The sequence below is a fragment of the Theropithecus gelada genome, chromosome 10, assembly GCF_003255815.1.
Source record: "Theropithecus gelada isolate Dixy chromosome 10, Tgel_1.0, whole genome shotgun sequence".
In the NCBI taxonomy this organism is placed as follows: Eukaryota; Metazoa; Chordata; class Mammalia; order Primates; family Cercopithecidae; genus Theropithecus; species Theropithecus gelada.
The window spans coordinates 5,573,860-5,586,801 of record NC_037678.1 but is presented as its reverse complement, the minus strand read 5'-3'; the positions used below and the strand labels follow the sequence as shown (position 1 = coordinate 5,586,801).

At 55.2% G+C, this 12,942-nt stretch overlaps 1 protein-coding gene across 2 annotated transcripts in view; it reads right to left on the bottom strand.

Annotated features, from left to right (window-relative positions):
* The window catches only part of PHF21B (PHD finger protein 21B), a 129,573-nt gene extending 116,836 nt beyond the window's left edge, over nucleotides 1-12,737 (bottom strand). Inside the window, exons 1-3 of one of the 2 annotated variants that reach the window (XM_025399293.1) lie at nucleotides 12,693-12,737; nucleotides 12,308-12,422; nucleotides 11,364-11,429 (exon numbers count right to left, since the gene is read on the bottom strand). In XM_025399293.1, the coding sequence (XP_025255078.1) occupies nucleotides 11,364-11,429; nucleotides 12,308-12,361 (120 nt within the window). In that variant the 5' untranslated portion in view covers nucleotides 12,362-12,422; nucleotides 12,693-12,737. Of the gene's footprint in view, nucleotides 1-11,363; nucleotides 11,430-11,612; nucleotides 11,807-12,307; nucleotides 12,423-12,692 lie in introns of those variants that run through there. The other variant, XM_025399294.1, reaches the window with a different exon arrangement.
* Between the last annotated feature and the right edge of the window lie 205 nt (nucleotides 12,738-12,942).

Sequence of the window (12,942 nt, the reverse complement as noted above, 5' to 3'; positions counted from 1 at the left end):
GGCTTCAGACACAGACAGCTCCATTACCCTCATCCTTTCCAGTCCCTTACGCTGAAGGTCCTGGGCCACCGAGTCCCAGCTCCTACTTGGAGACGGAAGCCACAGGTGGCTCCTGGCAGCTTTCCCATGAGGTGCCCACTTCTGCCACTTCCCCATGCCCATGGCTGGAATGACCTCGAGGGCTCTGGCCTCAGTCCACGATGGCCCCAATAACTGTTCTCTCACCTCTCCTTCCAGGCTCTTGGGGGGATCTTCTTGCACTGGCTGCAGGGAGGTGGGCGTGGGCAATGTGGGCAAACAGAGCTTTGCATTCAATGGGGCTGTCAACCTGGAGTTTAACAAATAATTCCGGCATTTATCTGTGGTGCATTTATTACCACTGAGACACATTAATCACAGCCGAGACTCAGTATCGCTGATTGTAGGAAATGCTACCTGTCACTTTGTGAGCTGCATCTCACATTAAATTCTGGATCATAGTCTCTAATATGTATATATTTTTAATTACATTTTCAAGTTCATTTACATGTGCAGATTGGCTTTCCGCCTGAATGACATCAAAGAGAAACACTTCTCCCTCTCTGTCTCTCCCTTCCCCTCCTCTCCTGCCTCATTCCAGCCATTTTCTTTTTCCCGGGGTAAAAAGCCTCTCCCCAAATTGACTACAGCTTCACCCAGGGGCAGCCTGCAGGCTGTCCCCTCAGGGAGGTCCCAACAGACCCCTCTGCTGCCGCTTCACATAACTGCTGCCTGCATAACCGCTGCCTGCATAACCGCTGCCTCCATAACCGCTGCCTCCATAACCGCTGCCTGCATAACCGCTGCCTCCATAACCGCTGCCACTATCTCTCAGCTCCTTTCCTATTCTGGGGAATGTCTCTTCCCTAACAAGCCCACAGTTGGCCCCTACCCTCAAATGCAGACTCTGAAAACAGAAATAAGCAAACTTGGGCTAGGTGACGGCTGCAGGGACTCCTGATTCTCCAGGGACACAGAAGGTGAAGAAATTTACCCACACCTGGAGATCTGCAGCCAATCTGATTTAGTAAGTTTCATCGCATGGACCATTCCGAAACACACTGTGCCCTGCCAAAGCTGCCTGTCTCTTACTTAGGCAATTCAGAAGTCAACTACTTGGAGAGTCTAGCAACCGTTCTGAAAACATCTGGGTGCCCTGAGGGTCCTTTCTTGGCAGTCCTGTTGTCCACACATAAGGTCATCCGTGCAGGACCCAGCAACTCTCACGCACAGGCTGCCCTCTGGGGCCAGCGGCTTCAGAAAGAAAACTCTGGTGAAGTGAATCTAACTGTGAAAACAAACACAACAGGTTTCTTGCATGGGCGAAGCACAGGGATCAGAATACCTGTAATCACAGGGGCTCACTCTGATTCCTGGGTGCAATCCCCAATCCCGACCGGGGCCTCAGTTTCCCTCAGGTAAGATGAGGGGCTTGGCCGAGGTGCTCCCCTTAGTTCTCACATTCTATGCTTTTAGCTTCAGCCATAAGCCATCAGGCCACAGCAGGGGGCACGTCCCCTCAATTTCAACAGACTCCCAAGTCAGGGGCCGATCCCAGCTCTAGGCACACCCGTCCAAAGACCAAAAGCAACTCAGAGGTTTCTGTATCAACAAAAAGTCACAGATGCCTCCCTGCTTTTCAACGGCAATGTCTCTGGGGTCCTGCTGGCTTTCTGTTTCTTGCATTATTGCTAATAAAGTAGTACTGACAACAGCGCTCTCTACTCATTTCCTGGCTGCGCCTCAGGAATCGCGCCCAGTGCATACAATGCTCACCCCATTCGTCCCTGGGACATCGCTGCCAGAGGGGCTGCAACACCCCCACTTTGAGACCAGGACCCAGCCTGGCCTGCCCCTCGCATCCCTCTTCAGGATGAGGGTTCAACTCAACCCTGGGCAAAAAAATTAAAATCTCCCATGGATACCCTCCTTTCTGCCATATTTTAAGAAGACCAGCACAACTGCCAAGCCAAAGTAAAAAACCATATAGTACGGCCCATCAGAGCTGCCAAGGGATGCCCGCTCTTGGCAGTCAGGGACTGTAACCAGAGCGAAGCTGCATCAGCAGTTTCTCCTCACACTGGGATTGCTACTACTGAACAGGAAGTCACCACCAAAAACAACACAGAACAATCTTCGGAAAGCGTATCTGTTCCTTCAGAGAACAGAGACCATTTCAAAATGAGATGTCTCCACCTTAAAGTATAAAATAGCAACATCAATAATAATAAAAAGGAGAGCAGCATGCAAGCCAGTGAGAGGGAGGAGGAGGAAACGGCCCAGCTCCGAAGGGCTTGGCTTTTGCGCTGCAGACTCCTCTCTGCAACCCCGCAATCCCGCAATCCTTGCCGAGTCCCTGGCCAGCCACACACTCCCCGGTGCTAAGCCAAGAGCCAGGCTCCCGGGAGATGCAGAGACCAGACTCAGACCCAGACCCCAGGAAGCTTCTATGACTTCTACTTTGGAACGAAAGTTCCACTCACGGTCACCGGGACGGTTACTAACTTGCTGGGGATCGTCTCCAACATCATAACTCCACTTATTTTTATCTGACCATGTGCCCTGGAGTAACAGTCCACACCTCACTTTTCATATTGGTGCCAATACACTGTCATTTCTCCCCCTACACATGCCAGTGTTGGGGTTAAGGTCACGAAGCTGGGCACCCAATGGTCCAGAACTGGACCACAGCTTCTCTACTCACCAGCTGTGTGATCTCAACAAGGCACTCAACCTCTCTGGGCCAAGCCAGGCCACAGAGAGAACCAGAAGGCACCTGCTCAGAGCCAGCGCCCCCCAGGAAAGCCAGGATGCGTCAGAACCCATCTTCAGTCCCACTGCGTGAGAACTTCCTGTGGGCCCAGAGCTTAACGCACCACTCACTAATCCTGAAGTGGCCTCTCGAAATTGTTTCTTGAGTGATCACTGAGCGCCAGGCACTCTGCTACCTGGCTGGCCGTGAACTATTTATCAATCCCTTTTTATAACTACGGAACCAGAGCCTCCAAAGTGGCAAAGCCTGCCCCAGGCGGAAGAGCTGGCAAAGGATGGAGCCGGGATTGGAACTCCAGTCTATCCAGTTTTAAAGCCTGCACTGTCCACCGCTTTGTCACGTGCCTCTCGGAGACAAAGTTAAAAGCTTTCTACACAGCACTCAGGAGGATACTCTGGGGGCAGAGCCTCCAAAGCTGGGCCACCGGACACCCTCAAAGCTCCTTAACCCCCTAGAGGTGACCAGAGCCTCCCCAAGATGCTGCCCCATACAAGAGCCTCAGCTGCTGAAGAAGGAGCGTGGCACCCTCAGGATCAGCGGTGTGTCCGCAGATGGGGCGAGTAGCAGCCTCGTGTGTTCACTGCTCACACAAGTGAAATCAAAGACACAGCCCATGATTCGGTTCCTGAAGAGACAAAGGCATTGGAGGAAAAACTTGCTAAATCACAAGGCTAATCATCATAGCCAGCAGCTCTAATGAGGCATCATGGGACTACCAAAGTTATTATCAGAGTCATCTCATTGAAAAAATTCAAAGTTAATTGAAATCAGTTGTCCAGTTCCGACAGCAGGTGTTTTAAGATTCTAAGATATCAAAGCGGACTCTTTGGAGTGGCTGATGCAGGCGGCATAGTCAGCATAGTGATCGTCAACCTTTACGGGGGCAACAAGCAACATGGCACTCTCGCACGGAAAGATCGCCTCCCCAACGGTGACACGTAACAAGACAAAAGTGCCCAGGTCAGAGCCCGGGCGGGGCAGGGGGTGGTTCCTGTGGTTCAAATCAACCCTCATCTCTAGGAACAGACCTACATTTAACACCTTCACATTGCATCTAAATGCACTTTCATATCTGCTGATTTCATCTCAATCACCGGGTGAGTCTTATTCCCATCCCCACTTCACAGCTGGCAAACGGAGCTTGCTCAGAGAGGCCGAATGGCTTGCCCAAGGTTCTCAGCTGAGACGCAGGAAGCTGGGCCGTGAACCCATGGGCTGACTTTGAGGCCCTTGCTCTTCTGGCTACATCACCTTGTACCCTACACCATGGGAAACCAGCTGGAGATGAGCAGGGGACTGACACGGAGGCACCCTGGGCTAGGGGGCAGAGTTGACAATTCCATTCACGGCAGTCCCAAGCGGCTCAACCTCGGAAAGCTGCCCTCCTCTGATCCATCCTGAAGATTCACCAGCCCAGTCCGACCCAAGTCCCAGGATTATCCTGACAATCAAATAAAAAAAGTCTGATCAAGGAGGACAGAGAAGGCGCACTGAAGAGAGTGCCACAGCCAGCCATGGCAGCGAGTGTGCAATCTGCCACCACCTTCTCTACCAGTGCAAATGTCACCTCCCTGGAGCTGTCCCCACACCCCCCAGCTGTCCCCACACCCCCCAGCATAGCACATCGTCCCATCTGCCGCCTGGGTGAGCCTGGTGGCCAGACACCTCACACAGATACCTTACTGAGCCTCGACAGGTGACTGTGGACGCACCTGCCTCCCCAACTGCATGTGAAAACAGCTGTGGGCTGTGAGCAGACATCAAGTGGAAGCCCTCTGCAAGTGTAGAGCCTTGTAGATGAGATGTCACCGTCACTCACAACATATCCCTCCACCGCCACTTCCATATCCCCAGTTATTTCTGGTGGAAAGTCCTTTCGTATTCGTGGAATTAACATGAGCTGTTCCCAAGAGACGTCCACAATACCATGTCAGGTGTGAAAAGCAGGTCTGGGAATAGTGATGCCTGGTGCAGGGACTTGTGTGAGAAAGTGTTTATCCAACATCATAGATGCATCTGCGACACCTCTGATGGGCACGCCTCGAGGCCGCGGCTCCCGCCCAAGGATATGGTGGGGCAGGAAGAAGTGACACCTGCATTTTACGGTATTCAAACTTGTACTGCCACTTTCCCGATGAGCATGTGTTGCTTTTCTAATAAAAATCTTTGAAAAGCAGAATTCTTCTTTATCTCCTAAATGTCACCAAAATGACAGAATGCTGATCACCGCTTTCCTTAGTAAAATTTACTTCAGCAGAATGGTAATTATTTTCCTGACTTCAAAAACAAGTCCTTCCTCTCATTTTGGTAACAGACAAAATAGTAACTATTTTACACACATTACACAGGCTTTATATGTACAATGTTGTATTGACATATAACAATACAAAAATATTGGTCATTATATACATGTGGCCAAGAAAATTAAATCAATAGAAATAAAAATGTAACTGGTAAACATGTAACTATAAATTGCATTTATGTACATACACACACACACACACACTCTCTTTTCTTCTTCAACCGAGCAGAGTTACCCACTCAGTTGCCTTCTGGGGCTTCCAGAGGTGTCCCCCACTAATTCTTTGGCTCTAAGAACCTCTGGTGAAGTCTGGGGAAGGGTCACCTGGAACCCCCACCCTCACAGGCTGGTGTATGTACAGGTCACCCAGGGCTTTGGGTCCAGCACCAGTCTCGTGCTTCCCACAACAATGGGGCCTGTCAAGAGGCTCCCCATGCAGGTGACAAACACCTAAGTATCTCATGCACTTGGGGAGCCCAGGCATCCTTCGCGCTCCTCCCTTCTGACCTGCCCTCAGCACCCCTGCACTCCTACACACACCTTCCTGCCTCGTGCCCTAGAAGCCACCGGGCACAGCAAGAGGCCACAGTATCAATTCTAGGCCCTCTGTCCCCGCATGTGACACCCTCCTTACACTGCCCCAGCTGGCCTTCTCTGCCCTCTCTATCCTCCTCTTTCATGGTTTTACGGTCAGAAAACTCAGTAGCGCCCTTACCTCCCACTGTGGGTTTCTCTGGGGCCATTTTGCCTTGACAAGCTTGGCTGCCATCCCTGCCCGTCCACTCCCCAGGAGGCCTTATGGACACATCTCCCAGGCAACCCCCTTCTGGAAGCTGTCCTCAGTTTCCAGGCCAGCAATGATGCAGGTGTTCCTGCAGCATGATTTTCACAGCCTTTTTCCAGAACTTCCTTGAAACTGTTCTCCACACCTCACTCTTTTGTCGGGTTTGCAAGGGCAAGGAGCTTGTCTCATTCATCTCTGGGTCCACTCATTTCAACACACACGATTTCAAAATCTTCCCTTTGCTCCAGGCCTACTGCAGGCTAGGGGCTCCCCTAGGACAGTTAACAAATCATTGCCTATCTTCACACCATCCCTGCCCTGGGAATAGGCAGAAGGGAGCCCAGCAGACACCCCTCAGGGAGCTTAACAGTCTAGCACAGGAGCTGATCTAGGGAGATCTACACAAGCAAAGCTAAGAAGGCCCGAGGCAGGAAAGCACTCCAGGTGTCTGTAGCTGCCCCGCAGGAGCGAGGCGGAGCTTCTGAGGCAGAGGCAGAGCAGGTGGACAGGGCCATCCCTGTGGCTCTGCAGGCCCCTGGGTTTCATCCCAAGAGCAAGGGGAAGCCACCGGAAGGCTGTGAGCCAGGGAGCACTGTGATCTCATTCACATTCTAAGACACTGACTCTGGGGAAGAATGTACTAGAAGGGCCCAGAGTAGATGCAGCATGCCACTCACAATAGGCAAAAGAGTAGACGCAGCATGCCACTCACAACAGGAAAAGGTGGAAACAAGCCAAACGTCCACTCGTGGATGAACGGTTGGACAGAATGAGTTCTCTCTACACGGCGGGAAGTCCTGACGTAAAAGCTAGTGAAATACTGATACGTGCTACCACTTGCATGAAGCCTGAATCATTAAGTGCAACAGGCCAGTCACGAAAAGATGTAAATACATCTATTTCATATAAATGGAATCATACTATATACATAGCATAATCATACTCTATAGTCATTTTATATATATACACACACACATACGTAGTATGATTCCATTCATACGAAAGCCTAGAACGGGCAACTCTAGAGACAGAGTAGATTAGTGGTTGCTTAAAGCTGGGGAAGGGGGAAAGGGCAGAAGGGAAGTGCCAGCCAAGGGGTTCCTTTGGTAGGCGATAAAAATATTCTAAAATGGATGGTAGTGAAGGCTGAACAGATCTGTGAATGTACTAAAAACCACTGAATGGCATACTTCAAATAGGTGAAGAGTGTGTGGAAAGTGCATCTCAACAAAGCGGTTTTGTTATTGTTGTTAAGTAGATGCAGTGAAGGGACTATCACTATCTTCCAGGTAAGAGATGGCGGTGGGTGGGCCCAGGGCGACGAAGGGATGGAGGGGTCCAGGAACCTCCAGCTGTGTGTTGGGGCTGGGGGGGTGCGGTGCGGGTGTGAGAGGCGGGGGATGACGGCCACACAGGTGGTAGCCGGGCTAACCAGGGGTAAAATCAGGCTTGGCCTTGCTGTCCCATTCCCACAATCTTCCCCTAGCAGTATTAAGTGTGGAGCTTTTGGAGTTGCACTGATTTTTTTCTGTAATGTATAATGATACTGTTTCAACAATGAGAACTGGCACTTTACTTCAGAGAGATTAAAACGCACCTTTCTGGAGGAGAGTAAGCTTGGGAGCAGAGTTTGGAAAACACAAAGTCCTGGTACCAAAGGACTGCAAACAATGTGGGGCGGGGCTGTGGATAACCCCCCAGCTTCATTCGGTGGCTGCTTCTCAGTGCTGGACACAGCTGGTAAATCATGGTGAAGACACATCTCAGCGCTGGGCGCACACACAACACCTTTCAAGACAACGTATTTTTACCGCTGCACTCGGGGACAGCCCCTCAGAACCCAGAGTTCATCAACTCCATGGACTCTTGGGGCAGTGCACATGGTCCCAAGCTCACCTCCGGGGTCTTTCTCCTGAGACCAGAGCAGCATGGACTGCGGTTGAAACTGAAGGCTCTTTCCAATCCCACTGTAAAGCTGAACCTGCATTCAGTTCAGGTCTGGAGATGCCAGCTCACACGTGGCATCTACATGCTGTGCTCGGAACTCCAAAGAGGGGACTCCCACCCACCCAGTATTTACGCTGGGTCTGTTATTTACACAGAAGGGCTTGTTGCTTGACAATGTAGATAAAAATGTTACTGCCTCTCTGCATGTGCTACAAACTCATGGTGTAAACCACTGGAGCAGCTAATGGAGTCTTCACACATCGTATCTTGTTAAAGAAGAGGGCCCTCCGCTCTCGACATCACAGCTCAGCAGCGAGGTGCAGCCACACCTGGGAAGGCAGCTTAGCTGGCCTGGGCCGCGCCACAACTCATCAGCTCTCACCAACTATCCGATGCCTCATTTTTTTTTTTAGTGGAAAATATGAACTTCATTTTCAAATAGCAAAGTCCTATGTAAACTCACTTCCTGTTTGTTCCCTAGTCCCCCATGGTAGGACAAAAACTAGACAGTTACACAGAAAATTTTTATCTATCTACTCTGAAAAATAAGCTACCACTATGAGTCCTCTGAACACCGTGACGCACTTGTCCATGTTTCTTAAAGTAACTGAGAAAAACGTCGTGCTAAGGGCATCCATGAGAAATTGATGTTGGGCCCTGAACGGCAGGATTCCGCTGCTGGTGTACTGCTAACAGACCTGGATAATGGGGTCATCTGTTCATTTTACTATCTAGTTCATCATCTACATGTGCACTTTTAATTGAAACTTAACCTTTGTATCCGACGTTCCAGCACAGAAAACATCTCTGGAGGTGGAGATAGTATGAGCATTTCCCTAAGCAACTCTCTCAAAGAATTCTGCCTTTAATTTTCCGTTGAGTTAAATAAGCAAACTGTGACACACTTGCCTTTTCATCTCCACTCCTCCATTTCGGCCCTTCTGGGCAGGTTCTGGGGTGACCAAGTAGAACCTCTTCAAAACCCTAGTTCAGCCTAGAGTCACCTCCAAAGCGCTTGTTCATCGACTATTCCCCAGCTTAGCTGCCAATCACCACCAAACTCTCCCAAGGAGAGGGAGAGGGGAGTAAATGTTAAGTCTACCCAACTCATTTCATAGGTGACCTCTGAAAGATTTCAACGCAGAGCCCGGGAAAGACAAGGCGGCTTTATTAGCATGCTGAACCACGGCTGCAGCCCCCTCCCCTCCCTCTTTTATGAGCCCTTGTTATATAAAATGCCACAAAGGAAAATGGAAAAACAACACCTTTGCAGTTACAAACACAAGTTCCAATGGCCAGGCCAAATCCTGGCTGCTTACCCGATGTTATTTTTAGTCATTTAAAAGGCAAACATTTCTAAAAGGCCAGAGAACAAAAGTTTTCCTTGTTTTCTTTCTTTTTAAACACACACACTCACACACACAAAAAGATGGAGGTCAGTTCGCAAGCAAGCCTCCTTCCCTGAGTTCAAATTTAAAGGCAAAGGCAGCCCGGAGTCGGAGAGCTCCTTCCCGAAGCTGCTGCAACCTTCAAACAGGATTTTCAAATGTTTCTTTCGGCTTATCTAAATTCCGGCATGACAGATAATAAATAGCGACTCATTTACTATCATCATAAAAATTTAAACAGCCTTGAAATAGTTGCTACAATACAGAAGAAATGATCAAACCCAAGCTCAGAAGAGTCATTCCAAATAGTAAAACTACTGCCACGCAGAAACATAAAGAGACATTGTTCCAATAAAAGCTCCTAGGTTATTGGATTTTTTTTTTTCCTCTCTCTTTTAAATCTTCTACTCGGAGTCAACAACTTGCCGTTTTAGCCAGTGAAAAAAGGGCTTAGTAACCCTCAGCTATCACACTGGACCAGATCTGGTGGCGGATTTTTTTTTTTTTTTTTTAAAGAAAGTATCTGATTTGATTCTACACAGTGATTAAACAGCTTTGTGCTCTGCGGGAAAGGGTCTTCCGACCCCTCCCCCTCCAAAAATGGCATCAAAGCAATCAAAATGGTAATGCCGGGCCTGGGTCCCCTCCCCCCGCCAACTCCACGACTTCGCCGGGGCCGCGCGCCGGGCCCCCCCTCCGGCGGGAATGGAAGCTTCCACTCCCGGACGGGGGCGCGCGGCCGGGTGCGGGGGGGCCGCGGCACCGACAGAAAGGGGTTAGTGCATTCGTCCCAAGCCTCCCGTCCAGCCCGGCGGCCCAGACCAGGCGCCGGCCCGCGGCACTGCCATCTTCCTTTCAGCAAGCCCGGGCCCCCCCCGTCACTCGCGCACGCCCCCTCCCATCACTTTTTAACTTTAAAGACTCGACACGAACGCCCGGCCTCCGAATTCTCCTTCGCCAGGGTCACCGGCAGCCGCTCCAACCTCTTCCACTTCTCTCCCCTACGCCAGAAAATCCCTCGGGGGAGGGGGCGTCCGATGGGGCGGCCCGGGCTGGGGTGGGAGCGCGGGGGCCGGCCCGGGCGGGGGCGCGCGGGGGCGGGCCCGGAGCTGTCCAAGTTTGGCGCCGGCGGCTGCGGCCGGCATTCCGAAGGAAGCGCGATCGATGGCCGGGGGCGCGGCGCGGGCGGGGGCGGAGCGCGCGGAGGGAGGGAGAGAAGGGGCAGCGGAGGGAGGGGCGCCACCGCCCCCGTCCCCGCCAGCGCGGTGCCCCCAGCGCGCCATTGGCTGCGCCGCTCAAAGTTCTCGGCTCCGGGCTGCGCGGGGAAGGGGCGGGCGTGCGAGTGCGGGGAGGGGGCGCGGCGGGGGAGGGGCAGCGGGGGAGGGGCGGGAGCCAGGGGGCGGGGGCGCGCGGCCGGCCGGGCTCCGGCGGCGGCATCTGTTCGTGGTGCTGAAACCCCGAGCGCTGAGCTCAGCGCAACTAAGTCACAATGGACAACTTTTCCTCCCCGGAGGGGGCCGGGAGGGGGGTGGGCGGCCGCGCCCCCGCCGCGGGGGAGCTTCTCAGGTGTCCCCAACTACACCTAACGCCCAGAGCCCAAAGTTGGAGCAGAACTGGGGGGTCCCGGGGGCGCCTTTCTTTTGTTCCCCGGGAGCTGGCGTCAGGTTCCAAGAATAAAAAGTGAAGCTGGGGAAGTGGAAGGTCGGGGGGAGCCTCGAGGAACGATTGCAAAACGAGGTTTGCCACGGAACCCAGAAATCGCTCCCAAGGACTTTGGTGTCCAGGCCCCCACGGTCGCCCCCCTCCGCCCCCACGGCCGCCTCAGCGCAAAGCGGGGGACTCCGAGCCGGGAGAAATCGCCACGTTCCAAAAACATGTCCACCACCTCAAAATGGACGCCGGGCCGCGCGCCGCCTTTTAAGTGAGCTCCTCTCTTCGGCCCCCGCCGGGCCGGCTCTCCCCGCCGCCTCGGAGAACCCGGCTCTTTCTTTCCAGGAAAGGGGAGGGGTGGGGAACTTTGAGAACTGGAGACAGACCCCTCTGGGAGTCTGAGCGTGCGGCGCCCACGCTGGCACTTTTTAGGGCGCCGCCAAAGTGCCCGGCTACCCTCCCGCCCCATCCCGGGGGGGGGGCCGCGATCCCCTCGCTTACTTGTTTGTCGCTGAGCGCGGCGATCCGCGGCTGCCTTTCGTGGAGCTGCTTCTTGAGGTCGCCGTTCTGCGGAAACACGGAGGAGCGGGCTCAAGCCGGCCGCCCGGGGTCAGGTGCGCCCCAGCCCCGCGGGCCGCGGTACCCCCCGCCCGGAGCCCCGCGAGCGGGACCGGCCGCAGCGTACCCCAAGTTTCCCGGGCCGCGTCCCGCACGCGCGGCGGCCGGGCAGTGCCGCGCGGGGCCGCTTACCTGTGGCTGCCGCCTCATCGGGGCAGCTCGCGGGGCGGGGCGGGGGCCGAGGCCACCCGGCGGCGCGCCCCGAGCCGTGCAAGTTTGCAGGCCGGGGTGCGTGTGCGAGTGAGTGTGAGTGTGTGCCGGGGGAGGGGGGAGGAACAAAGAGCCAAGTAAACACGGCGAGTCCGTGTCGAGCAAAGCTCATAAATATTCAAGTCGCGTCCTAATCTCCCCAACACACACACGCGCACGCCGAGCCCCGCTCAGGCTCCGGCCGCCACGCCGCCGCTCGCCAGCAGCGATCGCCAAAACTACTTACGCCCACCGGGCAGGTTCGCCCCGGGCGCGGGGCCCGAGGGGAGGCCGGAAAGGGGGCTGTTCGCACTCCCCTCCCCTGGGCCGGCTCACGAAGGGGCCCCCTCCAGGCATCCTCCCAGTCATGCAGACCCTACATCGCTTAAGAGAAGACGCCAGGCTCGGGTCCCACGCGCCCTCGATCCCCCAAACTGTGCAGGACAGCGCCGGGGGCGGGCGAAGGGGAGCCCAGAAGGGGGTCTGCGCGTGTGATCACTCCCTCGCCCCCCGCCCCGGGGCAAACTCCAGCCTGGAAGATCCCGAGACCGGGAAGAGAGGACGACGGGCTCGGGTCCCCCAACCCCCTCGCCCCGCAACACACTCCCCGGCCCCGAGCCCGGCCCCCGGCCACCTACCTGGTGGCGCGCGAGTTCCACGGCGAGCGCCTCGGGCCGGCTCTGCAGCTCCATCCCGGCAACTTGGGCAGCACTTTGCGCTCACTTTGGCCCGGGATCCCGGGAAGTTGCGCGGCTTCGCGGGAGCCAGAGCGGGCGCGGGCGGACGCGGCCTCCGGGCTCGGTGGGGGGGACACGAGCCCCCTCCCCCACGGCCGAAAGGGAAGGGGGCTGGCGAGGGGGAAGAAAGGCTTCCGGGCGCCGCGGCGCCGAGCCCGCGGCTGCCCCAACTCCTCAGGCTGCCCGGCAAGTTGCGCCGGGTCCCCGGGCTGCCGGCGCGGCCCGGCGCATGGCCCCCGGCGCCGGGAGCCCCGCGCAGCCCCGCGCGCGCCCGCCCAGCAGCCGCCGCCGCCGCCGCCTCCCGCGCGAGCCTCCAGCCGGCAGGGACTATATTTCCTCCGGCGCGCGCGCCTGGATCTCGCTGGGCCTCGGCAAAGTTGTGCCTCGGCACGATGCTAATTCGGCAGTGCCCGGATGGAGCGGGCCGGGGCGGCGGGGGGCGGTGCCGGGACCCTCCGCCCGCTGCGCCCCGCCCCCGCCCCGCCCGCGCCTGCGCACTGCCGCCCCGCCGCGGCCCGGAGCCCCGAGCGGAGAAC